The 25,795-nt window shown below is 40.6% G+C and overlaps 1 protein-coding gene across 1 annotated transcript in view; it reads left to right on the top strand.

Moving 5' to 3' along the window:
- Positions 1-25,795, top strand: part of LOC137628662 (uncharacterized) — a 45,698-nt gene that overhangs the window by 5,336 nt on the left and 14,567 nt on the right. The window contains exon 2 of the mRNA XM_068359814.1: positions 3,684-4,049. Within this exon, the coding sequence (XP_068215915.1) occupies positions 3,684-4,049 (366 nt within the window). The remainder of the gene's footprint in view (positions 1-3,683; positions 4,050-25,795) is intronic.

The following is a 25,795-nucleotide window of genomic DNA, read 5'->3' on the forward strand; positions in this document are numbered from 1 at the left end:
TATGACTGGGCTTTGACATATTCCTTCTCTGATTCTCATTGTTTTTCCACTTGGAACCTATTGTACTAATTTTAGAATTTTCTATTCTATTGCTTGTAGAAATGTTATTTTCATTATAAAATAAATTTTTGAACATACTTACCCGGTAGTTATATATATAGCTTACGTCCCCGACGTCAACGGCAGAAAATTCAAAACTATTGCCAATCAACGATTGGATAGCCAGGTGTACCACCCCTGCGCCCTAGCGAGGTACCTAGGAACTATTCCAGGAACCCTCATATATTCCATGCCTCTAGTCTCTTAGAGGGGAGGAGGGTGGGACTTTAATTATATATAACTACCGGGTAAGTATGTTCAAAAATTTATTTTATAATGAAAATAACATTTTTAAACATAAGACTTACCCGGTAGTTATATATATAGCTGATTAACACCTTTGGTGGAGGGTTAGAGACAGCTAGTATATCTGGAATTTTTCTTAAGAGTTAATTAAAACAAACTGAAGGGTTCGTACCTGATAAGGAAGCTGACTTCAATGATTCTGTCTCATTATGACTGCTAGCCTTATGAGATCCAGCGATCCTCCCAGGGGGCTGAAGATCTCTAGGGACTGTCAAACCGGTGTATATACCTCATTATGACAGAACCTCCTCCAATAACCAGTTCCGGGAGCTCTTCAAGGAACAAAATTGACCACCTGACTAAAATCAATGATTTTGGAAGACTGACACAGTCTCCACAAACAACCATAAAAACAAATAAAAGTTCCAAGAGAAGAAAAGGTTATTGGGATTATGGGAACGTAGTGGTGGATCCTTCACCCACTACTGCACTCGCTATCACGAATGGTCCCAGAGTATAGCAGTCCTCATAAAGAGTCTGGACACGATTAAAATAGTGTGAAGTGAACACAGATTTATTCCCCCAAAAGGTTGTGTCCATAATGCTCCACCACAATCTATTCTGCTTGAAGGTCATTCAAGTTGTTATAGTACTAACCTCATGCGTCTTGACCTTAGAAACTTGAGGCCAGTCTCACTGTAATGTGTATGAGCCTCTCTTATAAGAGTTTGATGAAGAATGAAAGGACATTCTTGACATCTGAAAAACGAGGTCTTCTTAATCGAGCACCAAAGATCTTTCGACTTGCCTCGCAACTCTTTCATACTGCCTGGATAGAACTTCAGGGTTCTTACTGGACACAGGACTCTCTCCAACTCCTCGCCAACCAAATCCGAAAAATTCGGAAACTCAAAAGCCTTAGGTCAAGGTTGAGAAAGGCGGTCTTTCCTGGCGAGAAAGCCTAACTGCAATGAGTAGATATCTTTGTTATCTCGAAAGCCAACGTTTTACTAAAACGTATGAGTTAACTGATTCTTTTAGATGTCACAAGACTAAAAAAAAAATAGTTTTCATCGAGAGGTCCTAAAAATGAAGATGAAAACAAGTGCTCAAGTTTGTCACTCATAAGGAACTTCAGGATTGAGTCCAAAATCCAAGCTGGTGAATCCTGGTTGTTTGATGTTACAAACAAGTTGAGAAATTCCTGTAGGACTTCATCAATCGAAAGGTCCAAGATACTGTGTCTGACAACAGTCGCTAACACACACCTGTATCCCTTAATGGAAGAGGATGAACAAATGAGCTTCCTTCTAGGGTAAAACAGGAAGTCAGCAATCTGAGTTGTAGAGATACTGGAAGAGAAAACAGAGTTGACTCTGCACCATTCTCAAAAGCCTCCCATCTTTAGATGTCACAAGACTAACAAAAAAATAGTTTTCATCGAGAGGTCCTAAAAATGAAGATGAAAACAAGTGCTCAAGTTTGTCACTCATAAGGAACTTCAGGATTGAGTCCAAGATCCAAGCTGGTGAATCCTGGTTGTTTGATGTTACAAACAAGTTGAGAAATTCCTGTAGGACTTCATCAATCGAAAGGTCCAAGATACTGTGTCTGACAACAGTCGCTAACACACACCTGTATCCCTTAATGGAAGAGGATGAACAAATGAGCTTCCTTCTAGGGTAAAACAGGAAGTCAGCAATCTGAGTTGTAGAGATACTGGAAGAGAAAACAGAGTTGACTCTGCACCATTCTCAAAAGCCTCCCATTTGGATTGATAAATCCTGATGGTAGTTCTTATTGCTCTTGTAAAAGACTTAGCTGCCTCTTTCGAAAACCTCTATTCCTGTGAGGTTTCAAAAGGTTGAAGGTAGCTAGAAGAAGAGCTTGGAGACTAGAAAGGAGACTTTCCAAGAGAGGTTGTTTGAGTAAAACTACTCTTAATGGAAGACTTCTAGGAGAGTCCACCATCCATTCCAGTATCTCTGTGAACCATCCTCTTGAGGGCCAAAAGGCGGCCACTAAGGTCACCTGGTCCCTTCGTGCGACACAAGGTTTTGTGTCACCTTGTAAAGGAAATAGAACGAGGAAAACGTACACATCCAGATTGGACCAGACTAACAGGAAAGCGTCTATGTGGACTGCTTCGAGAACTGGCACTGGAGAGCAGTAAGTTTCTAGTCTCTTTGTCTGTTAAGTCATGAATAGGACTATACAAGAACGACACCAAAGTGGCCACAGATTCTTGCAGATTTCCCGATGGAGTGTCCATTCTCCAGCTGAGACTGTTCTGCCATAAGTTCTTCTCTTTTTGAAAGAACCTTGTTAGAAGGAAAACATTCCCCTTAGCCCAGATGAGAAGACTCCTTTCAGTCCCGTAAAGGAACCTCGAGTGGGTTCTGTCTTGCTTGGCAATGAAAGCCAAATCTGTGGTGTAATCGGCATAGACCTGCACCACTTTGTTCCAAACTGATCCTTCAAAGCTTTTTAAGAGCCAACTGGACTGCCAACAGTTCTTTTGGGTGATGAGGAAGCTCCTCTGATCCTCTGTCCAAAGTCCCGAAGCTTCCAACTGTCTAGTGTTGGTCCCACCCCGAATCCGAGGCGACGAGACACAAGGTCTAAGATCCTCTGTTCAAAAGGGGTGACCTTCTGGAAGTTAGACTGGATCGAACCACCACTGAAGGCAACTTCTTATGGCATCCTAAAAGAGATGCATATCGACTCAAGACCTTTTCCTTGTCCCAAAATGATTGAGGTTGAAATGGAGAGAATAAAGATAACTCACATAAGGACCATAGTTTCTAGCTTCTGACTGGCCGGAAATCGAACCCTGGTCCAGGAAAACTAGGATGAAAAATGACATAACAATGGTCACAAAGAAAGAATCCGTCTTCCCAGGGAAAAAACCCCCTCCCAAAGAGGAGAGATTTCCCAACATACTCATCCACTTCCTCGAAGAACACTTCTGTATCTTTATAAAGATTGCAGTTTCAAGAAGGCTTCCTCCGTTCTAAGAGGAGATGTAAAAGCCTGAAAAAACTTGACTCTGAATCACCATCCTTAAATAGAATATTTTCTGTGATGGTGTCAGAAGATCTAACGGAACTAGTGACTCTGTGTATATCAGGATACATCTATTAAGGGCCTGACCCCTGGCGTCAAGGAAACCCGGATCACCGCCTATGTCGCCGCGTTGTACTAAGGCTAGACGCTTGACAAAAAACTTTTGTGATCAAAGAGATCGGAACTAAGGCGTCCTTGATCTCGACATTCGATTCGACTAGTGTCACCACTAAGTCCGAGGTTCTCATGTTTAATGTCATGCCTCGTTCTAGATCTCCGACGTCGAGTGTTCTGAAAGACAGGGCGCCGAGCGTCCTGTAAGACGTGGCGCCGAGCTTCCTGTAAAACGTGGCGCCAAGCGTCATGAAAGACGTGGTGCCAAGCATCCTGAAAGACGTGGTGCCGAGCGTCCTGAAAGACGAGGTGCCGAGAGTCCTGTAAGACGTGGCGCCGAGCTTCCTGAAAGACGAGGCTCCGAGCATCCTGTAAGACGTGGAGCCGAGCTTCCTGTGAGACGTGGCGCCAAACATCCTGGAAGGTGTGGCGCTAAGCTTCCTGTAAGACGTGGCGCCGAGAGGTTAACAGAGCCAGACGCCAAATGTCCTATGAAAAGAAATTGTAATCCTCCTTCAGAAGATGTACTGACCAAAGGTCTGCTCCCCTCTTCTCCCAAGATTGCCAGAAGTTATGCAGTCTGGCTCTACTGCCTGAAGGCGAAAGCAGTCAGACTCTGCTTCGCCTTGTGACCAGGCTGACATGAGACTTTAAATAGTTCATGATTTCAATGTCTCCATGGAGAACTTTGACTTCTGAACGAAGGCATTGAGAGCAGTTACATCCAGGACCGGATAAAAGCCTCCCTCTCCCAAAAGAGAGACATTTGATGTTGCAAAGATTGTTTTGCAGAGTCTTATGTTTAAAACTACTTATTATGTTACTTTGCCTATTTGATGTTTCTAAATATCTGCCTATTATCAATACCTTTTCTAATGTTAAATCTTTATCTTGCAATAATTTCTTTCTTAGCTCTTATGATGTGCAATGTGCAATAACTTGATCTATGATAAAATTTTCTAACTCTAGAAATTCACATGAAACAGCTAAATTCTTTAGTCTAGTCACAAATGCATCTAAACTTTCACTTTCTTTCTGATATACCTGTGCTGTAAATTGATACCATTCAAAAAATTTATTGACCTGAGGAACAAAATATGTGGTAAGAGCCTTAATTTCAGCTTCACTTGTGTCATCTGTAGGCTGCAATGTCTTAAACACTTCCCGGACTTCTCTACCTGCTGTATGAAGTAATAATGCCTTCTTTTGGGCATCCTTCATATTCCCTAATGCTTCTAAATAAATCTTAAATTCATCACACCACGGTTGCCATCATGTTGCAACAGAATTGGGTTCAGCTGTGATGTTAAATCGTTCAGGATGTTCAATGTCAAGAAGCATTTTGACTTCTTACCTTGATTAGGTTAGGCTACTGTTCTAAAGTCACCTTGTAACTTCCTACCTTTTTCTATCCAACCCAACTTTAAATTTTACTTTGTTTTCTTGTTTTGTTTGCTTGTGTTTGATGAAATTCTTTTGGTTGGCTGCATGGGAAATCCTCTTTGGGCTTTATCTCCTGCTTCTCTTGCAATAATTTTTCTTCTGCTTCTCTATGATCTCTGCGTGTATTCGTCATCAGGTCGTCGCCAATTTTAAGTTGGTTGTAAATCGTCTGATGATTTCGGCATATTACTCACCTGTAAATGAGTGAATAATTATTAGTAATTTTCCAGGGTATCACATCCTCATCGCCAATTTTAAGTTAGTTGAAAATCGTCTGGTGATTTCAGCATATTACTCACCTGTAAATAAGTGAATAATTATTAGCAATTATCCAGGGGATTCCATCTGCGTCGTCAATTTCTTAAGGTTGAGATGTTGAATCAAACGCAGATGTATACAGTACATAACCCTTTAATGTATAATAAGAGGCTACACTACTCTTGGCTATGGGCTTCCGACAACCAACTCCCAACTGAGCGTCGAGCGTCTCGTAAACAATCTCACAAACCAAAACATTACAACAAACATAAGAGCATTGCTCTCAAAAGAATTAAATCCTACTGCAGCACAAAAGTAAAAAGAATCACATCCTATCGTTGAGGTAATCAATAAATGCTTGAACCCTAATATCAAAATACATTATTTCAATTATGTACAATCTTAAACATGTTTTATCAATGCAATATGATGCAATGTTGCGTTCGATACACATAACACTTGAGGTAATACAGTACATTATTACAATAATACATAACAAACAATAGCGTACGCCATGTTCGTGACGTCACAGCGTAGACACGCACAGCAAAAGCCTTTCGCCGGCGTGCAGTGGTTCTTTCCTCAAACTACGTGCGTCGAGATAAATTATTAAACTGTTTTTGAATATAATTTCAATACTGCTGACTTGAAAGCAGCTTTTATTTCTCAAAGCCAATTTAGGTCTGTTAATTTTAAGATGTATGCCCATTGCTAATTGATCATTTAAGTTATTAATTTCTAGCAAGTCAGAATAGGTAGTAGAGTTATTGTATATGTATATTCCCTTAGAGCAGTAAGATTTCTCTAAGTATTTTGTACAAACTCCTGCCTCCTACTCACTCCTTACAACAATACATTGCTCTGCCCTGAAGTCCCGATATGGCACCTCCACTGGGTTACTCTACACATCATGAACCTCACTTGTTTGGAAGGTGAAGACAGGTGAACCCGCACGACCTAAGGGTCATCCCATTCGTGCACGAGCAGCTGTTGGGACCGGCTGACCAACCTGGATGGCAGGTAAAGTAGTGGAATGGAAGGAGATATCATCTAGAGGTTAATGTAGGTAAGGGTTAGGTTGGGTAGGGAATATTGGGCTTTAACCAGTGTGCATGGGCCAGGTTGTGAGAGAAGTGAAGAAGAGCAGAATGAGTTCTGGAATGAATTAACTAGGTGTGTAGATGGACTGGGTAGAAGCAATTATGTAGTTGTCATGGGTGACTTAAATGCTAGAGTGGGCGCTGGAGAGGTAGGTGTCATTGGGAAGTATGGCATACCAAGTGAAAATGAGAGGGGTGAGAGACCAGTAGATATGTGTGTTGAGCAAGAGATGGTGATAAGTTCTAGCTTTTTCAAAAAGTAAGATAAAAACAACTATAAATGGGTAAGAGTGACAAATAGAAGAGTGATAGAAAGGGCATTAATGGGTTATGTGTTCATAACTAAAAGAATGTTTGGAAGATTGAAAGACGTGCACGTGTTTAGGGATATGGCTAACGGCATGTCTGATCATTTTTTGGTGGAAGGAAAATTAGTTGTAGCAAAAGAGTGGGGGAATAGAGTAGGTGGATGTAAAAGGGAGATAGTGAGGGTTGAAGAGCTGATAAAACCGGGGGTAAAAAGTAAATATCAAGAAAGGTTGAAAATGGCATATGGCGAAGTGAAAGTAAGAGAAACTGGTAATTTAGAGGAGAAGTGGAAGTTAGTAAAAGAAAATTTTGTTGGGATTGCAAATGATGTGTGTGGCAAGAAGTTTGTTGGAGGCAGCATGAGGAAGGGCAGTGAATGGTTGAATGAAGGAGTGAAGGTAAAAGTGGAAGAGAAAAAGAGGGCTTTTGAAGAATGGTTGAAGAGTAATAATGTAGAGAAGTATGAAAAATATAGAGAGAAAAATATGGAAGTAAAGCACAAGGTAAGTGAGGTAAAGAGGGCGGCTGACCTGAGGTGGGGTCAAAGATTGGGTCGATCATATGAAGAGAATAAGAAGAAGTTTTGGAAAGAAGTGAAGAGAGTAAGGAAGGCTGGCTCAAGAACTGAAGAGACAGTGAAAGATGGAAATGGAAGGTTGTTAAAAGGAGAGGAGGCAAGGAAAAGGTGGGCGGAATATTTTGAAAGTTTACTGAATGTTGAGGATAATAGGGAGACAGATACCTGTATAATTGCTGTTGCAGGTGTTGAGGTGCCGGTGAAGGGAGATGAGAATGAGAGAGAGATTACAAGAAAAGAAGTGAGGAGAGCACTAGATGAAACGAGAGTAGGAAAAACGTCTGGTATGGATGGTGTGAGAGCTGAGATGGTGATGGAAGGAGGTGTGACTGTACTTGAATGGTTGGTGAGATTGTTTAATATGTGTTTTGTGTTGTCAATGGTACCAGTAGATTGAGTTTGTGCATGTATTTTACAACTATATAAGGCTAAGGGAGATGTGCATGAGTGTTGTAATTCAAGGGGTATTAGTTTGTTGAGTGTACTTGGAAAGGTGTATGGTAAAGTATTGATTAATAGGATTAAGGATAAAACAGACGCTGTAATCTTAGAAGTACAGGGTGGTTTTAGAAGAGGTAGGGGTCGTATGAATCAGACTTTTAAAGTTAGACAGATTTGGGCGAAATATTTAGCAAAAGGTATGGAGGTGTATGTTGCGTTTATGGAAGTGGAGAAAGCGTATGATAGAGTTGATAGGGAAGCAATGTGGAATGGGATGAGGTTATATGGAGTTGGTAGAAGGTTGTTGCAAGCAGTGAAAAGTTTCTACAAAGGTAGTAAAGCGTGTGTTAGGATAGGAAATGAAGTGAGCGATTGGTTTCCGGTGAGAGTGGGGCTGAGACAGGGATGTGTGATGTCGCCGTGGTTGTTTAACTTGTCTGTTGATGGAGTTGAGAGAGGTGAATGCTCGAGTGCTTGGACGAGGATTGAAACTGGTAGACGAGAATGACCATGAATGGGAGGTAAATGAGTTGTTGTTTGTGGATGATACTGTACTGGCTGCAGACGCGGAAGAGAAGCTTGGCCGATTAGTGACAGAATTTGGAAGGGTGTGTGAGAGAAGGAAGTTGAGAGTTAATGTGGGTAAGAGTAAGGTTATGAGATGTACGAGAAGTGAAAGGTGGTGCGAGGTTGAATGTCATGTTGGATGGAGAGTTACTTTAGGAGGTGGATCAGTTTAAGTACTTTGGGTCTGTTGTTGCAGCATATGGTGGAGTGGAAGCAGATGTACGTCAGCGAGTGAATGAAGGATGCAAAGTGTTGGGGACAGTTAAGGGAGTTGTAAATAATAGAGGGTTGGGCATGAATGTAACGAGAGTTCTGTATGAGAAAGTGATTGTACCAGCTATGATGTATGGATCGGAGTTGTGGGGAATGAAAGTGACGGAGAGACAGAAATTGAATGTGTTTGAGATGAAGTGTCTAAGGAGTATGGCTGGTGTATCTCGAGTAGATAGGGTTAGGAACGAAGTAGTGAGGGTGAGAACGGGTGTAAGAAATTAGTTAGCAGCTAGAGTGGATATGAATGTGTTGAGGTGGTTTGGCCATGTTGAGAGAATGGAAAATGGCTGTCTGCTAAAGAAGGTGATGAATGCAAGAGTTGATGGGAGAAGTACAAGAGGAAGGCCAAAGTTTGGGTGGATGGATGGAATGAAGAAAGCTCTGGGGTAATAGGAGGATAGATGTGAGAGAGGCAAGAGAGCATGCTAGAAATAGGAATGAATGGCGCGATTATGACGCAGTTCTGGTAGGCCCTGCTGCTTCCTCCGGTCCCTTAGATGACAGCGGAGGTAGCAGCAGTAGGGGATTCAGCGTTATGAAGCTTCATCTGTGGTGAAAAACGGGGGAGTTTGGGCTGTGGCAACCTAGTAGTACCAGCCAAACTCGATTGAGTTCCTTGTCAGGCTGGGAGGAACGTAGAGAGGAGAGGTCCCTTTTTTTTGTTTCATTTGTTCGATGTCGGCTATCCCCCAAAATTGGGGGAAGTGCCTTGGTTGATATATATATATATATATATATATATATATATATATATATATATATATATATATATATATATATATATATATATATATATATATATATATATATAAATTGAGCCAGAGTTTTTGTTCCTTTTATAGAAAAGGAATTTTGTCTGTATATAAGTTTATGACATAATAATAAACTTTGTTACACCACCATATTTCTGTGTATGATGACGGCATTTCTAATAAAGTTTTTGATGTTAATACTTACTGATGTTATCTATTAAGAGGTTTTCTCTTTTTGACCAAACTAATTTGCAAATCAGAATCATTGAAGACCACCCAATTTATGCATAGGTGAAAGCTAGACCGGAATTGGCGTGAGTTTTCATATACTCAAATATGAACCAAATTTGAAGTCTCAGTGATAATGATTTCCAAACTTATGGCTGATTACGTGAATTAGACATTTTGACCTTGACCTTCCAAATTTGATAATTTTCAGCTTTTTACAAAATAGTTAATCCCTGCAAGTTTCATTACTCTACGATTAAAATTGTGCCAAGAAGCTGTTCACAAACACACACAAATGGGGGGTGGGGGGAGGACATCTCATTCCAATTTTGTTGGCGGAGATAATAAATGGAACTAATAATAGATGGTAGGATATTTAGGAATAAAAAAAAAAAAGACAAGGAAACATTCCTCTGCCTAACTCAGTTAGATTTTGCCAGGCGTCTCCATCTTTAGCTTTTAAAATTCAATACTTAACCATTCATTATTTACTTCATTTTGTCATTTGCTTCGATGGTGGCAGTAAAATAATGTACCTACTTACCAAATAGTTAATGCCTGCAAGTTTTATTACATTATGATTAAAATTGTTGCCAGGAAGCTGATCACACACGAGCACAGACACACACACGCACACACTCTCTCTCTCTCTCTCTCTCTCTCTCTCTCTCTCTCTCTCTCTCTCTCGCACAAGCAGTAGTTAAACATAACCTCCTTCAAATTTCGGTGGCAGAGGTAACTGAGTATAAAGTTATAAATAAAAAATTCTTGCTTGAACACGAATTTTGGCATACAAAATCAAGTCTTAAGAAAATGAAGAAAGTCTATGTATTTCGTTCGACAGCTTTAATTATAGAATAAAAATAAATATTAGCATACTAATTTATAACCATATAGTATTGATTGTATCTCAAGTACTTCTGAAAAAAAAAAGGAGTAATTTATCAGATCTAAAGTTACTCCTCACCGGAATATTGGAAGTTGGAACTACTCCAAGATCATGAAACCATTTGTGTTCGAAGTAAGTGTTGGTGTATTCGAGACATCAGTGTCTGTCCTCTTTAAATAATATGTCGCGAATCGCAAAATGTGTCAGTTTTCTCCACTAATCTGCCATGTAAACCAAAATCTGACATATATATTTCTTTGAAGTAGGCCTATTCACCAAGGTATGGAGGCTATGTTTGTCAGTATCTGCCAGATCACTTATGACTTGTTGTTATTAGTGTAGGAAAGACGGCCACAACAAGATTTAGTAAATATATGATACTTCAATGTCTAGCCAAATACATTAACCATATATTTTTCCTACCCACTATCTTGTGTTTTATGCATTTATGACCATGATTATTGCGGCAAACCACCATTTCATGAATTTTTGGACTCCCTTATGTAAAGACAATTATGGGGGATCCTAGTGGGAAAGCTGGTTTTTTGGTAAACTTTTACTGAATTACAGATTATGATTTCGAACAGAAAATATGTTTTCCTGTAGTAAATAACGTGATTTGACCGAATTTGATCTTCATTCCAACCGCAAACAAACAGAACAACCAATTCGACCAACTTTAAGTTGACGAACTGGTTGCTGTTATTACGGATGAAAGGAAGGTGAAAACTGGTTATACGTTATTTTTTACAGGAAAACATATTTTTGATAATAGTTTACAACACCACGCTCTCCAATTACTACAAAATAATGCAATCCTGCAGTTTTCATCTTCTTGCACAGTAATTAGGTGGTTATTTGGTATTATTACAGTTTCAACCATTATGGGAAATCTATTATATTATTATTTTTCCCGAGTAAAGCACGTGATAACAAAAAATTTTTTCTCAATACTTTATTGTCGCTAATGCATACTTGCAGAGAAAAAAAATATTTCAGGTATTGAAGGTTTTGACTTTTTCTAAGTTTAGTGTATATCTTTCCATGGGCACGCAAGGTAGCTCTTGTTAGTTTGTATATCTGTTTTCATCTTACTTGGCTCCTCCCTATTGCGTAATGTGACAATATTTGCTTGAATGCGCATTTCCTCCTCCCACTAATGTCGCTCCTCCAATCAAAATACTACTGGGATCTTTTCAAGAGTTATTATTGGCTTCCTGCTAGTAATGTCGCTCTTCCAATGAAATTAGAGTTTTTTTTTCAAGAGTTATCGTTGGCTATTTTTTTCCCTTATCATTTGTTTTTGAAACGCCTGATTGTCGTTTGTTTTCAATTTTGAAACCTGCCGGTCTCTATACGTTCAGCACTCTCGTTACTTAACTGTCATGGATCCTCCGGTGCAGGTGTGCAATATATGGATCCTCCGGTGCAGGTGTGCAATATATGGATCCTCCGGTGCAGGTGTGCAATATATGTCGCTATTCGTATTTTGAGGTGATCGCTCGATTTCATGAAAGTTATAATGGTACTCCAGAGGTTTTGAATAGGTTTTTTTTAGAGAGCATTCAGTATAACCCATAAGTGTTAAGTGTGCTAAATGTGATTCACCTTTACTTTTCTGTGAGGTACTGATTAGGGGTAGGTTTAGGTAGGTCTAGGGTCTGAGACCGGGGTCGTTCTAGGTTAGGTTAGGGGGGTTTGTTAGGTTAGCTGGTTTAGTTTATGGGTAGGTCTAGGGTCTGTGACTGGGGTCCTTCTAGGTTAGGTTAGGGGGGTTTGTTAGGTTAGCTGGTTTAGTTTAGGGGTAGGTCTAGGGTCTGTAACTGGGATCCTTCTAGGTTAGGTTAGGTGGGTTTGTTAGGTTAGCTGGTTTAGATTAGGGGTAGGTTTAGGTAGGTCTAGGGTCTGAGACTGGGGTCGTTCTAGGTTAGGTTAGGGGGGTTTGTTAGGATAGCTGGTTTCGTTTAGGGGTAGTTCTAGGGTCTGTGACTAGGGGCCTTCTAGGTTAGGTTAGGGGGGTATGTTAGGTTAGCTGGTTTAGTTTAGGGATAGATTTAGGGTTTGTGATGAAAGATTAAGGTCTGTGGTATACTTGACAGCTTTCATGATTTGTTTTCTAACATAAACCATTTTTTTTATTGCAAATATCATTTGACGCCCCCCCCACCCAAAACCCGTTCCCACCTGGTGTCCCCCATAATTGTTGGGATGAAGTAGGGTCTTTCTGCATCACAACATAATATGAAACAAAAACAATAAAAACACAGTTACAAACACTGATTTTTCTGGAAAAACTCGTTGTTTTAACTCCAATTACATAGTAAATTTCTAAATTGGATGGTTTGCGGTCAAAATAAACGTTAAATGCGTTTGAACTACACTATTTCTGATGCAACAAATATATTTTTATTCCAGTTTCCCCATAATGGTTGAAACTGTAATTTTACCGTTTATTTAAATTCTGGGAAAGCAATAATTAGTAAGATATCTTGAGGAAGGGGGAAGAGGTTATAAAAAGAAAATAGCTCGGTTTCCTCACCAAACGACTTAGAACTGACATGTCAACAAAGTCAACGAATCAGGATTTGTGATGCCAGCGTACATAAACAGAAGTTTGTGATGCCAGCGTACATTTGATATACTGTACAGTATATTCAAAATATACTTAATCAAAAATTGAGTGATTACTCAAAAGTGTTACTATTTGTAAATTTTATATTTTATGGACACTTTTGAGCAATTAATCCATTTTTAACAAAGCATATTTTGAATATACAGTATATCAAATGTACGCTGGCATCACGGACTTCTGTTTATGTACGCTGGCATCACGAATTCTGTTTGGTTGACTGTGTTGACATGTCAGTTCCGAGTCGTTTAGTGAGAAAACCGAGTTATTTTCTTATTATAACCCCTCCCCCTTCCTCAACATATTTTGCTAATTATTGCTTTCCCAGAATTTAAATAACCACCTAATTACTGTGCAAGAAGATAAAACCTGCAGGATTGCATTATTTTGGAGTAAACGGAGAGCGTGGTGTTGTAAACTATTACGATATTTTCTGGTAAAATGATTAAATATAATCACTATTGTTATATATGTTGTGTTAAAATGTTTAAATATAATGACCTGTTCAACGGTGTCACTTCACTCACGTTTGTACTGAGAACGATAACAGTGGAAACGATACCAATGATACACAGTGTTACCAACGTTGCCTGGGATTGCTAACGTTGCCAATGTTACGGTAATATTACGATGTGTATTTTAAAGGATTTTTCCATATACCGTTTACACAATATATAAAAAGTACAAAAAGGGTACAGAACCTAACAAACCCACCTAACCTAACTTAGTAGTTCCCAAGTCACAAACCTCACGTATTTACTGGGAGAGGTAAAATTAGCCATGTTACTAATGATACACAGCGTTACCAACAATACGGTGACATTACTAGCGATAGTGATGCTAGATATTACCATGCGTATTTTAAATAATTTCTCCATATACACTTTACACAATATATAAAAAGTACAGAAAGGGTACAGAAATAACAAACCCACCTAACCTAACCTAGGAGTTCCCAGGTCACAAACCTCACATATGTACTACGAACGATAAAATTAGCAACGTTACCAATGTTACACAGTGTTAAGGTTACAAAGGCATTGCTAACGATAGCACTGCTATGGTAATATCGTGTATTTTAAGAATTGTTCCATATATACTTTACATGATATATAAAAATATACAAAAAAGGGTACAGAACTTAACAAACCAACATAACCTAACCTAGAAGTTAACAGGCCTCAAACCCACTATTTTGACTTTTGTTGAATGACTTACCTTTATGACCCGGACGGCGAAACTTGCGGATCTTCCATGGGGGTAGGCGACTTTTTCCCCAAAATTTACCTTTATAAGCAGTAACAGTATAACCACACCGACATTTCTTTTTGGTTTTAGATATCTTGGTTTGGGTATTACAGTAAATACATGAATGTCTTTCCTGTAAGGTAGGAAGGAATGGCATATGGGGCACTGTAAACGTTGAGGTATTACATTGTGTGCTTTAAGGAAATTATCAACATTGGATGTGGAATCATAAAAATCACCATGGAATTTAGCAAATGCGTTTAGGTATGGAATACTACAGCCGTTACAAGTTTCTATACGAAAAAATAAATCTCACTTGTAATGAAGGACACCTAACTAGGACAAAGGTTTCTAGGGAAAAGGATTTGATGGAAGGGGTATGAATAGACCACTTGAAGAGATAAAGCAAGGGGGTAGGGAAATATTAACTGACAACCCTCTTGTGCAAACTTTGAATATGTATGGGTTCGTGATTGCTTAACGGGGAAACAACGGAGTCTACACGGTAAACACGAATGAACTGGAATGGGAAACTTGTCGAGAGCAAGTATTTATGTGAAATCGGAGTGTGACAAGGTAATAACAAAAGAAATAAAAGCAATATTGGAAGTTAAAATGGAATGTATGATAAATAATATTTATTGGGAATATAAAATGAGGTGGTTTTATAAGGTATCGGATAATAAAATGAGTAGTTCTTGGGTCAAACGTAATATGTATACGCGGGTATTACATAACTAATCAAGTAATAGACTTGAACAGAGCTGGTAGAGATACATATAGTTACATTTCATGATTAGAGAAGAAGAAATCCTATTGGTGGAGGAAAAGTATCTGCGCAGGGAGGTGGGGTTTTTGCGCAGCATGTCGAAACCTCCTATGTACGAATGCACGAACAGGAGCGTCTACAACCGGCAAGTAGAATGAAAAAAATTAAATGAAAAACACAGCTAATGTTAGCATGTTACGCTAACATTCTATCTACATCAGACGTTGGCAGCACTGGTTACTGTATATTTTCATGAGACATTGTGGCGGGATGTTGCAATAACAAACCCCACACCCTTGAATCTTACTTACTGGCAATTGTCTCCTCAACACATACTTTCCCCTTACGTTATCATAAACTGGACTCTTAGACAAAAGGACAAACAAAACAAAACATACCCTTAATACTATATTTCTTAAAACTAAAACGCTCAACATAAATAATCCACAATCAAATTATCAACACTTAAATATATAATAACCGTATACCATTCAAATAATCACCCAAAAAAACCTAACAAACTTAAAATTAAACTTCACACAACACCCAAATATGTATGATTATATATTTATAAGGACAGAGTCTTAATCAATGGCACATTGACACAGCCGTCCACACACTGCAGAACTGTCTTTTACTGCACACAACTACACCTTTGTGGCTAGCAACACACTGTGCGGCAATTTTCCGCAACTACCTCCCTAATTGGGGTCCTGGATATCATATCATCATCATCATCATCATCATCATCATGCGTAATCTTGATAAACAAGCCAGGTCATCAACAGTTGGGCAATTCAAAAGAGCAGTCTAAACAAAATCACTCGCAGGCCAGGTCATCAACAATAATCCACTTTCAAAAATTTTAGTCATTCCAAAAGAGGAATCACGGCTCAGAAAATAAATAATCACTTCCAACGCTGGTAAGAAAATTATATAAATATAATCCAGCATTCACACACGCAACTGCCTTAAGCTGCAGTCAAATCAAAATAAGCCTTCTCCCAAGACATTCACCACTGTCGTAACCTAACTAAAAACATAAACAAACAATCTCATTTATACCAACAGTCTTTCTCACCACAAACTATCGATGCACTAACTACTTTCCCTCGCTAACACAATCTCCCTCTCTCTCTCTCTCTCTCTCTCTCTCTCTCTCTCTCTCTCTCTCTCTCTCTCTCTGGATTTGGCAAACAAATAAATAAAAATAAAACAAAAACAAATCCTCCTCATTCCTCCCCCCTTACTTTGCCAAATCCGTCTCACACAAAACTTACAATTTTTCAATATTTAACTTAGCCGGTGATTATATAAGCTGCAACTCTGTTGCTCGACAGAAAACTCTACGTTAAAAATCCGCCAGCGATCGCTATGCAGGTAGGGGGTGTACTTCAACAGCGCCATCTGTCGTGCAGGTACTCAGTACTCAATGTAAACAAAGAACTCAATTTTCTCTCTGTCGGGCTACCGGCAAGACCTACTAATTCGCTGTTGCTAACTAGATTTGTTTTCACAACTATTGGTGAAGTACACTATTCTAGTTTTGAGCTTTCGCTATGCAGGTGTTTTATCTTCATCTCAAAACTTGAACTCGTTTTGGATAGATTTAATTATGGTGACAAAGAGAGTATGGACTTTCTTTCACTTCTAAATGGCCGACCCTTCCCTTAGACGGAAGTGTGTTTAGGCTTTTAGTAATTATCTTATCACGTTATAGATTTTCCTCTATATATTTTATATCTCCGCCTTTATTAGGCCTCTTCGATTAACTTTCCATTTTTTATAAACATATAAAATAAATTTTTAATGCTTTGTTTATATAGACTTTTCCTGAGAGTAGGCGGTCCTAACTTGGAAACCGAAGTTAATCAACATTGAGCCCTTTATATCGTCTTTAGCTTTTAAAGGATTTAAAACTTTTTAAATGTAATATTTTATGAAAGAATTTCTTTGATAGTCTTCTTACTGTTTTCAAAGATGAACTAACGTTTAGTTTATTTATGCTACGCAGTTGTTGACGTTCAGGACGTTCAACATGCGCTCTATCGTTACGATAGAGAGAGAGTGTATCACGGTTTCACTTTGCAGTAAGAGTAAATCGATTCTGACGTTTTGTTCATTCTTTCTTAGCTTAAATGTTTTAAATTCTATTTTAAAGGAACTTTTTATTTGAAAAACCTTTCAGTTTTTTCCTTTAGTCAAATAACATGTTTTTTTGACGAAATATAATTGGGCTCTTCTCTTAGGTGCGAAATCAAGAGAGAAAGAGAGAGAGAGATAGAGACGGAGGGAGAGAGAGGAGAGAAAACGTTCCGTTCAAGCGGGTAACGTTGTTCTCGAGTTACTCTCGTCCCTAGTCTCTGTACGGGGAGGAAGGATAAAACGTTTTTAGTTTTTTATTCTCGTCCCCAGGCTATGTGCGGTGAGAGATTGAAAACGTAGTTTATATGAACTAGTGTTTAGTCTCTTTCCCAGCCACTGAATTTTTTATCTTAAAATATGTTTTCTGTTTTTTGCTGGTATTAATGAGCTTGCATTATACGACTGATTTCGCAATTACTACCTTTTAATGAAGGGTAGAATTGCGTGTTTCAGGTAGAAATAAGTGCAAAACAGAAAATCGAAGTGATAAAGTGATATGCGCAAAGTGTTACAGTGTTGCGTCCGAGGCGCAAAGTGTTACAGTGTTGCGTCCGAGGGTTCGTCTGTTCGTGCCTGTCGTTCACCTAGTCCGGGACCTCTTGCAAGCTCCCAAGCCCAGGGGAGAAGTAATGTCAAAAGACTTATGGGTTCGAGAGGCCTTGACCAACGAACAGACGTTTTCCCTCTATGGTATCGGGTGTTTCTTACCAAGATCTCCCCTACCATAAGACGAGAGAGACGTTGTTTCTCCTCGCCATCCGTAGGCTTTTCGCATAAGAAACCTGTCACAAGGTTTCGAAGCCCTTAAGCGAAAGTCAGTCCTTTCAGGACAGGTCCAGCGTCCTGGTTACAGCCATTAGGACAGCTCTGACCCTATGCAGTCATCGGATAACTGCTCGCCGCCTAACAAAAGCGTAACACAGACTCCGAAAGTCTTTTTTTGTAGGCAAAGTGTTGCGGTCACAGACGTTACCCTCGTCTATTACCACAACCATTTCCGTTGATCCTTAAGGGGTTGTATGGCAAAACATGCAGTATATGCTTGCCTCCCTTATGGAAGACTATTCTGCCGATTAGTCTGTTGAGTCTAGCCGTTTATCTCATCGATATCCTGGCTTTCAGCCAACCTAACGTTCCTTTGTGCTTACTGTTGACGTTGGCGTAGCTTAGTCACGTCAGTCAGGTTGTTTAGAACCACACTCGATGCGGTCTCGTGTGGTTTTTCAGCCGCATTTGGACGTTAGGCCACTGGCTGATGCTCCTGTTGACGTTCTAGACGTTCACTAACAATCGGAGTTGACTTGTTTTGACGCTGTGCGTCAACCTCCGCATTCTAGAGTTGTTTTGACTGCTCAGTCTAGGCAGTCAAAGCAGTCTCGAGTGGACGCTGTACGTCCTCACGCACCTGTTGTGGTTGACAGTTCAGTTGTTGACAGTTCACAGACTGTCAAGCAGTTACATGACGTTGCGTTCTGGTCCGCTACTAATGCACCAGTGAGAGACTCAGCTTTTATCGGACAAGGTTCCTGTAGATGAGGAAGTTGCTGTTCTCCCTCCTACTGATATTCCCTTGAGGACTCTGTCAGATGGAGAGGAGCCTTAAGCTGCTTAGCCTCCTATGGACTTTAATTAAATCATGATGATTTTTTTAAGGATCTTCGTCCGGATCTTGTAACTGCTGCTCCTCGTTCGCCTAAACGTCAGAACTTACACTAGGCCTAGCTACTTCGAAGCCGTTGTTTTTAAGCTAGTGCTCTCTCGCTCTCCTAGAGAGCGTTACTTTGGCTAGGCGACTGGTTTTTCACCAGGAGGAGTTTGGGGGATACAGCCTTTGCTTTCCCTTCTTTTAAACTGGTTTATAGAGCGAGAGTCTGATATGACACGAGAGAAGTTCTCGGCTTGGGAGTTCATGCCTCTGCCCAGATAGACTTCTCAATTCTGGTAGACTCTCCCTGGCGCCTAGCCAGGAGACGCTCCAAGTTGTTTACAGGTCAACTTCTCAGCTGTTGTCGAGCCTTTGAAGTTTTGCTGTACTATTATGTCACGCATAACAAGGCTTTCAGGGATGGTAAACGGTTCCGCCTCAGTCGCTAACCCAGTCTGTTGCCACACCTGCTCCCGTAGACCCTAAATGGGCTTTGCTGCAAGACATGCAGTCCAAGCTTGCGTCCTTGATAGAGGACTTAAATGTGGAGAAGAACCTTCTGGCCATCAACCTTCCAACCGGTCGGTTGTGCGCCCTGTTGACGCTGAGGTAACCTACTCGCGTCTGCCAGTTGAGGTGGTTCCTCCACCGATGCGACCCAGTGTGGGTTGCCAGCCGCACGTTGACGTTAAGCGACGCTCGGAGGTGGTTGTTGACGTTCAGGACGTTCAACAACCAGCAGAGGTGACTTGTTGTGACGCAGTGCGTCAACCTCAGCAACCCGGTAGGGTGTTGACTGCACAACCCAGACGGTCTAGACAGTTTCGGGTTGACGCTGTGCTTCCTCGCGCACCCATGGTTGTTGACAGTTCACAGACTGTGCAGCAGTTCCATGATATTGCGTCCGGCTCCGTCACGCATCCACCAGTGCGACCGGATTCAGCGAGTCAGACGTTGCCCACTCCGTTGCCGTTTCCTCATCAGTTTCGGATGAGGAACCCTCTGACGAGGACGTTGCTGAACAAGACGATCAGCCCCCAGCCCTGCTATCCATCCAGAAGATGCTGAAGAAGGAACGATGCTCAGTCAGGCTGTGGATGAGTCTGGTAGGGACGCTGTCATCCGTGGATCAATTTGTTTCACTAGGAAGACTACACCTCCGTCCTCTTCTATACCATCTAGCTTTTCACTGGAAAAAGGACAAGACGCTAGAAGCGGTCTCGATCCCAGTTTCCGAAAAGATAAAGTCTTGTCTGACTTGGTGAAAGGACTATATCAACCTAAGAGAGGGTCTTCCCCTGACTGTTCAGACTCCCAACCACGTTCTCTTCTCGGACGCATCGGACGTAGGCTGGGGTGCGACATTAGACGGTCGGGAATGCTCGGGAATATGGAACTCGAGTCAAAGGACAATGCATTTCAACTGCAAGGAGCTACTGGCAGTACGTCTGGCCTGGAAAAGCTTCAGGTCTCTCCTTCAAGGCAAAGTGGTGGAGGTGAACTCGGACAACACCACGGCTTTGGCGTACATCTCCAAGCAAGGAGGGACCTACTCTCTGACGTTGTACGAGATCGCAAGGGACCTCCTCACCTGGTCAAAAGGTCTAGACATATCACTAGTAACGAGGTTCATCCAAGGCAACTTGAATGTCATGGCAGATTGTCTCAGTCGGAAGGGACAAATAATTCCAACATAATGGACCCTCCACAAGGATGTATGCAAGAGACTTTGGGCCACCTGGGGCCAGCCAACCATAGATCTCTTCGCAACCTCGATGACCAAGAGGCTCCCAATATTTTGCTCACCAATCCCGGACCCAGCAGCAGTTCATATAGATGCCTTTCTCCTAGATTGGTCACATCTAGATCTATATGCATTCCCTCCGTTCAAGATTGTCAACAAGGTACTGCAGAAGTTCGCCTCTCACGAAGGGACAAGGTTGACGCTAGTTGCTTCCCTCTGGCCCGCGAGAGAATGGTTCACCGAGGTACTTCGATGGCTAGTAGACGTTCCCAGAACACTTCCCCTAAGGGTGGACCTTCTACGTCAGCCACACGTAAAGAAGGTACACCAAGGCCTCCACGCTCTTCGTCTGACTGCCTTCAGACTATCGAAAGACTCTCGAGAGCTAGAGGCTTTTCGAAGGAGGCAGCCAGAGCGATTGCTAGAGCAAGGAGAACATCCACCCTTAGAGTCTACCAATCGAAGTGGGAAATCTTCCGAAACTGGTGCAAGTCAGTATCCGTATCCTCGACCAGTACCTCTGTAACTCAAATAGCTGACTTCCTCTTATATCTGAGGAAAGAACGATCTGTTTCAGCTCACACTATCAAGGGTTACAGAAGCATGTTGGCATCAGTCTTCCGTCACAGAGGCTTAGATCTTTCCAACAATAAAGATCTACAGGACCTCCTTAAGTCTTTTGAGACCACGAAGGAGCGTCGTTTGGTTATACCTGGTTGGAATTTAGACGTGGTACTAAGATTCCTTATGTCAGACAGGTTCGAACCGCTACAATCGGCCTCCCTGAAAGATCTCACCTTAAAGACTTTTCCTGGTATGCTTAGCCACAGCTAAAAGAGTCAGTGAGATTCATGCCTTCAGCAAGAACATCGGATTCTCATCCGAAACGGCTACATGTTCTACAACTTGGTTTTCTAGCCAAAAACGAGCTGCCTTCTCGGCCTTGGCCAATATCGTTCGATATTCCAAACTTATCGTATGGTTGGAAATGAACTAGAAAGAGTCTTATGCCCTGTAAGAGCTCTTAAGTTCTATTTAAAACGAACTAAACCTTTACGAGGCCCGTCTGAAGCTTTATGGTGTTCAGTTAAGAAACCATCTTTGCCTATGTCAAAGAATGCTTTATCCTATTTTATCAGACTGTTAATACGAGAAGCTCATTCCCATCTGAATGAGGAAGACCAAGCTTTGCTGAAGGTAAGGACACACGAAGTTAGAGCTGTCGCAACTTCCGTGGCCTTTAAACAAAATAGATCTCTGCAAAGTATAATCGACGCAACCTATTGGAAAAGCAAGTCAGTGTTCGCGTCTTTTTATCTTAAGAATGTCCAGTCTCTTTACGAGAACTGCTACACTCTGGGACCATTCGTAGCAACGAGTGCAGTAGTGGGTGAGGGCTCAACCACTACAATTCCCTAATTCCATAACCTTTTTAATCTTTCTCTTGAAATGTTTTATTATTGTTTTTGGGTTGTCCGGAAGGCTAAGAAGCCTTTCGCATCCTACTTGATTTGGCGGGTGGTCAAAGTCATTTCTTGAGAAGCACTTAGATTAGAGGTTTTGATGAGGTCCTGTTGTATGGGTTGCAACCCTTGATACTTCAGCTCCTAGGGGTCGCTCAGCATCCTAAGAGGATCGCGAGGCTCCGTAAGGAAGACGTACTTAAAAAGGCAGAGTAATTGTTCAAGTCGACTTCCTTACCAGGTACTTATTTATTTTAAGTTTGTTATTTTGATAACTGCTAAAATAAAATAAAAAATCCTTAGCTCATAATAATGTAAACATTTATTGCTGGTCTCTACCCACCCCCCTGGGTGTGAATCAGCTTATATAATCACCGGCTAAGTTAAATATTGAAAAATGTTATTTTTATAATAAAATAAATTTTTGAATATACTTACCCGGTGATTATATATTAAAGGACCCTCCCTTCCTCCCCAATAGAGACGCAGTGGACCGAGGAGAAAATTGAGTTCTTTGTTTACATTGAGTACTGAGTACCTGCACGACAGATGGCGCTGTTGAAGTACACCCCCTACCTGCATAGCGATCGCTGCCGGATTTTTAACGTAGAGTTTTCTGTCGAGCAACAGAGTTGCAGCTTATATAATCACCGGGTAAGTATATTCAAAAATTTATTTTATTATAAAAATAACATATTTTTTCCATTACCCAGTTGCAGTCGGGAACGGGACCTCTACTCCGAGTAACTGGGCCCCCATATACTCTCTCATTGACTTCTTCCATATCACAATCATTCGCTACATGAACACTATTCCTATTTAAATCCCTATCATCTAATATATCATGTACAATGCCATCTACCTCGTTCTCATCTGGCCCTAAAATCTCACTTATTTCTGTCAGCAATTCATCCATTTCATCAAAACCATTTTCAACTTTAATAAAAGATTCATTCATACTACTTATCATTCTCATATCTCTCACTCTCGCATTCGTCATACTTTCTTTTACATCATCTAAGGAAAAGCCACATACACTATAGGTATCATTCATACTCAGCCATGAGTCATCTGTATTAACACATTTATCTTCCATACACACTTGCACATTTACACCCTTGTCGTACTTATTCGTATTCTTACCTATACTTATAAATTTCCCTTGTACTTTCTCCTCACTTAAAACTTTCAAACGCCTCTTTTTCCTATATTCAACTAACTAATTGTTTATTTTCCAATCGTAACTTCTCATGCATACTAGATTCATACTTGCTCATTTCCAACCAATTATTCATCCCATTCTCACAAACATTGATCCTATTCCTTCCACACACACAGGAGGACTCACCCAGCTGAACCCTCTTACACTCTAGTTTCCCAAACATCCTGGCTGACTTAATCCCTTCTTCCTACATACTCTAGCTACTTGCCCATCTGCACCACATTCACTACACCTACCCCGCGGCTTCTTGCACATTCTAGCATGATGACCATCCTTACCACAATTTCCACAAATCACATTTATACGATTACTACGACATCCACTCGATATGTGCCCAGTCATACCACACCGATAACATTTTACCCCTTTCTCTTTCTTGCACTCGCTAATTCTATGCTCTACCTCACCACATCCAAAACAAGCACCTAGAGCCCATCTACATTCATTCTTCTTATGCCCTACTTTCCCACACCTATAACACTTCTCTTCACGGACACAACTACCTGACCTACCTCGCTGTACACTAGCACTCATATCCCTCCAAACCTGATTCCCTTGCCTAAACCCTTCATTTGTCCCTACAGGTATTCCCACATTACTCGCCCTAACACTCCTATCTACTACATTATCAGCTACCCTCATTGGTCCTCTCAAAATTGCATCCTTATAACTACCAAATTCTATTACTTTCTTCCATTCTAATTCTTACACTCACAGATTTACTTTCTTTCATGCATCTATCTAACTCATAATCCTCAACTATCTCTAGTATATCATCCCATGTCAATCTCTCTTGTGTCCACCTCATTTTCTCCTTCCGTTTCAAATTAATAAATTAACACACATTCCCAGGTACTGTTGCCAAAAACTTCCTCATTAACTCCTTATTTTCATTTACGCCTTCATCCCCATACTTCCTCCTAGCTAACGTTTCCAACCTACATACGTACATTGATATAGCTTCTCCTGCACTCATCCTTGCCTCATCAAAATCATTCTTACGCTTATACCTAACACTCCCTTTTATACGTTTCACCTGTTCAATTATTCTCTTTTTCACACTTTCATAATCAACATCCCCTGCACTCATTATCACACCATACATCGTCAACAAATACCCAGTCAAATATTCTCCTAACTCCCTAGCCCAAACTCTCTTACTATCACCATACTTATCCTGACAATACCTCTCATACTCCCTAAAAAAATCATACACATCCCTACTACTATGCTCATTGAACCTTTCACACCTCGGTACCTCTCTCATAAACACTGTCTTACAAACTTCAACTTCATTCTCACTATCTTCACTGCCTACTCCCTTGTTACCTTCTTCCTCATTTGAATATAATGAATCCACTTTAACACTTAACTTCCTATCCTTAACCATTCCCTTCTTACCCTTTTTCTTACTTACCACTCTCACCCATTCACGATCATCCTTGCTATCATCCTGACACTTTTTCTTCTCTTTCTTTACATCACTTTTACCTTTAGTCTCATTCTTCCTATCATATTTCTGTTCATCATTACTATGCCTAATTCCCTTATCCTCAATATCACTATCACTATCACTATTACTATTACTATTACTATCACTATCACTTCCTTTCCCATTATTACCTACCTTAACCTTCTCTTCCACCAGCAACCCTTTACCCGTAACAAAGGCCACTCCTTCGACTGCACCTTCACCCATTAAAGTCTTCATCATCCTCATTACTTGCCCCATCATAGCTTCCAATCGTCTCTCCATTCGTTCCTCATTCTCTTGCATTCTCATCTCAAAACCCTCTTCCACTCTCTATACAGTTCCCTGAATTTCCCTCAGTTTCCTATGCATCTCCTCATTCTCACACCTTAACCACTTATTCTCTTGCAACAACTTCTCCTCACGCTCCTTACTCAGCCGCAATTCCTCCCTTAATGCCCTTAACTGTTCTTCCATGTTTCATCAACCCTAATCTAATTTCTTACCCTATCAGTCCTTCGTCAAAGAGTCCAGCTATCAATCCCACCTCGGCAGTCCCTGTTCGGGCGCCAAAATAATATGGCGGGATGTTGCAACAACAACCCCCACACCCTTGATCACACTAACTGACAATTGTCTCCGCAACACAAACTTTCCCCTTACGTTATAAAAAAACTGGACTCTTAGACAAAAAGGACGTGAAACAAAACATACCCTCAATACTATATTTCTTAAAACTAAAACGCTCAACATAAATAATCCAAAATCAAATTATCAACACTTAAATATATAATAACTATACTATTCAAATAATCACCCAAAAAAACCTAACAAACTTAAAATTAAACTTCACACCAACACCCAAATATGTATAATTATATATTTATAAGGTCAGAGTCTTAATCAATGGCACACTGACACAGCCGTCCACACACTGCAGAACTGTCTTTTACTGCACACAACCACACCTTTGTGGCTAGCAACACACTGCGGCAATTTTCCGCAACTACCTCCCTAATTGGGGTCCTGGATATCATATCGTCATCGTCATCATCCTCATCATCATCATCATCATCATGCGTAATCTTGATAAACAA

Source organism: Palaemon carinicauda, chromosome 36 (assembly GCF_036898095.1).
Source record: "Palaemon carinicauda isolate YSFRI2023 chromosome 36, ASM3689809v2, whole genome shotgun sequence".
Lineage (NCBI taxonomy): Eukaryota > Metazoa > Arthropoda > Malacostraca > Decapoda > Palaemonidae > Palaemon > Palaemon carinicauda.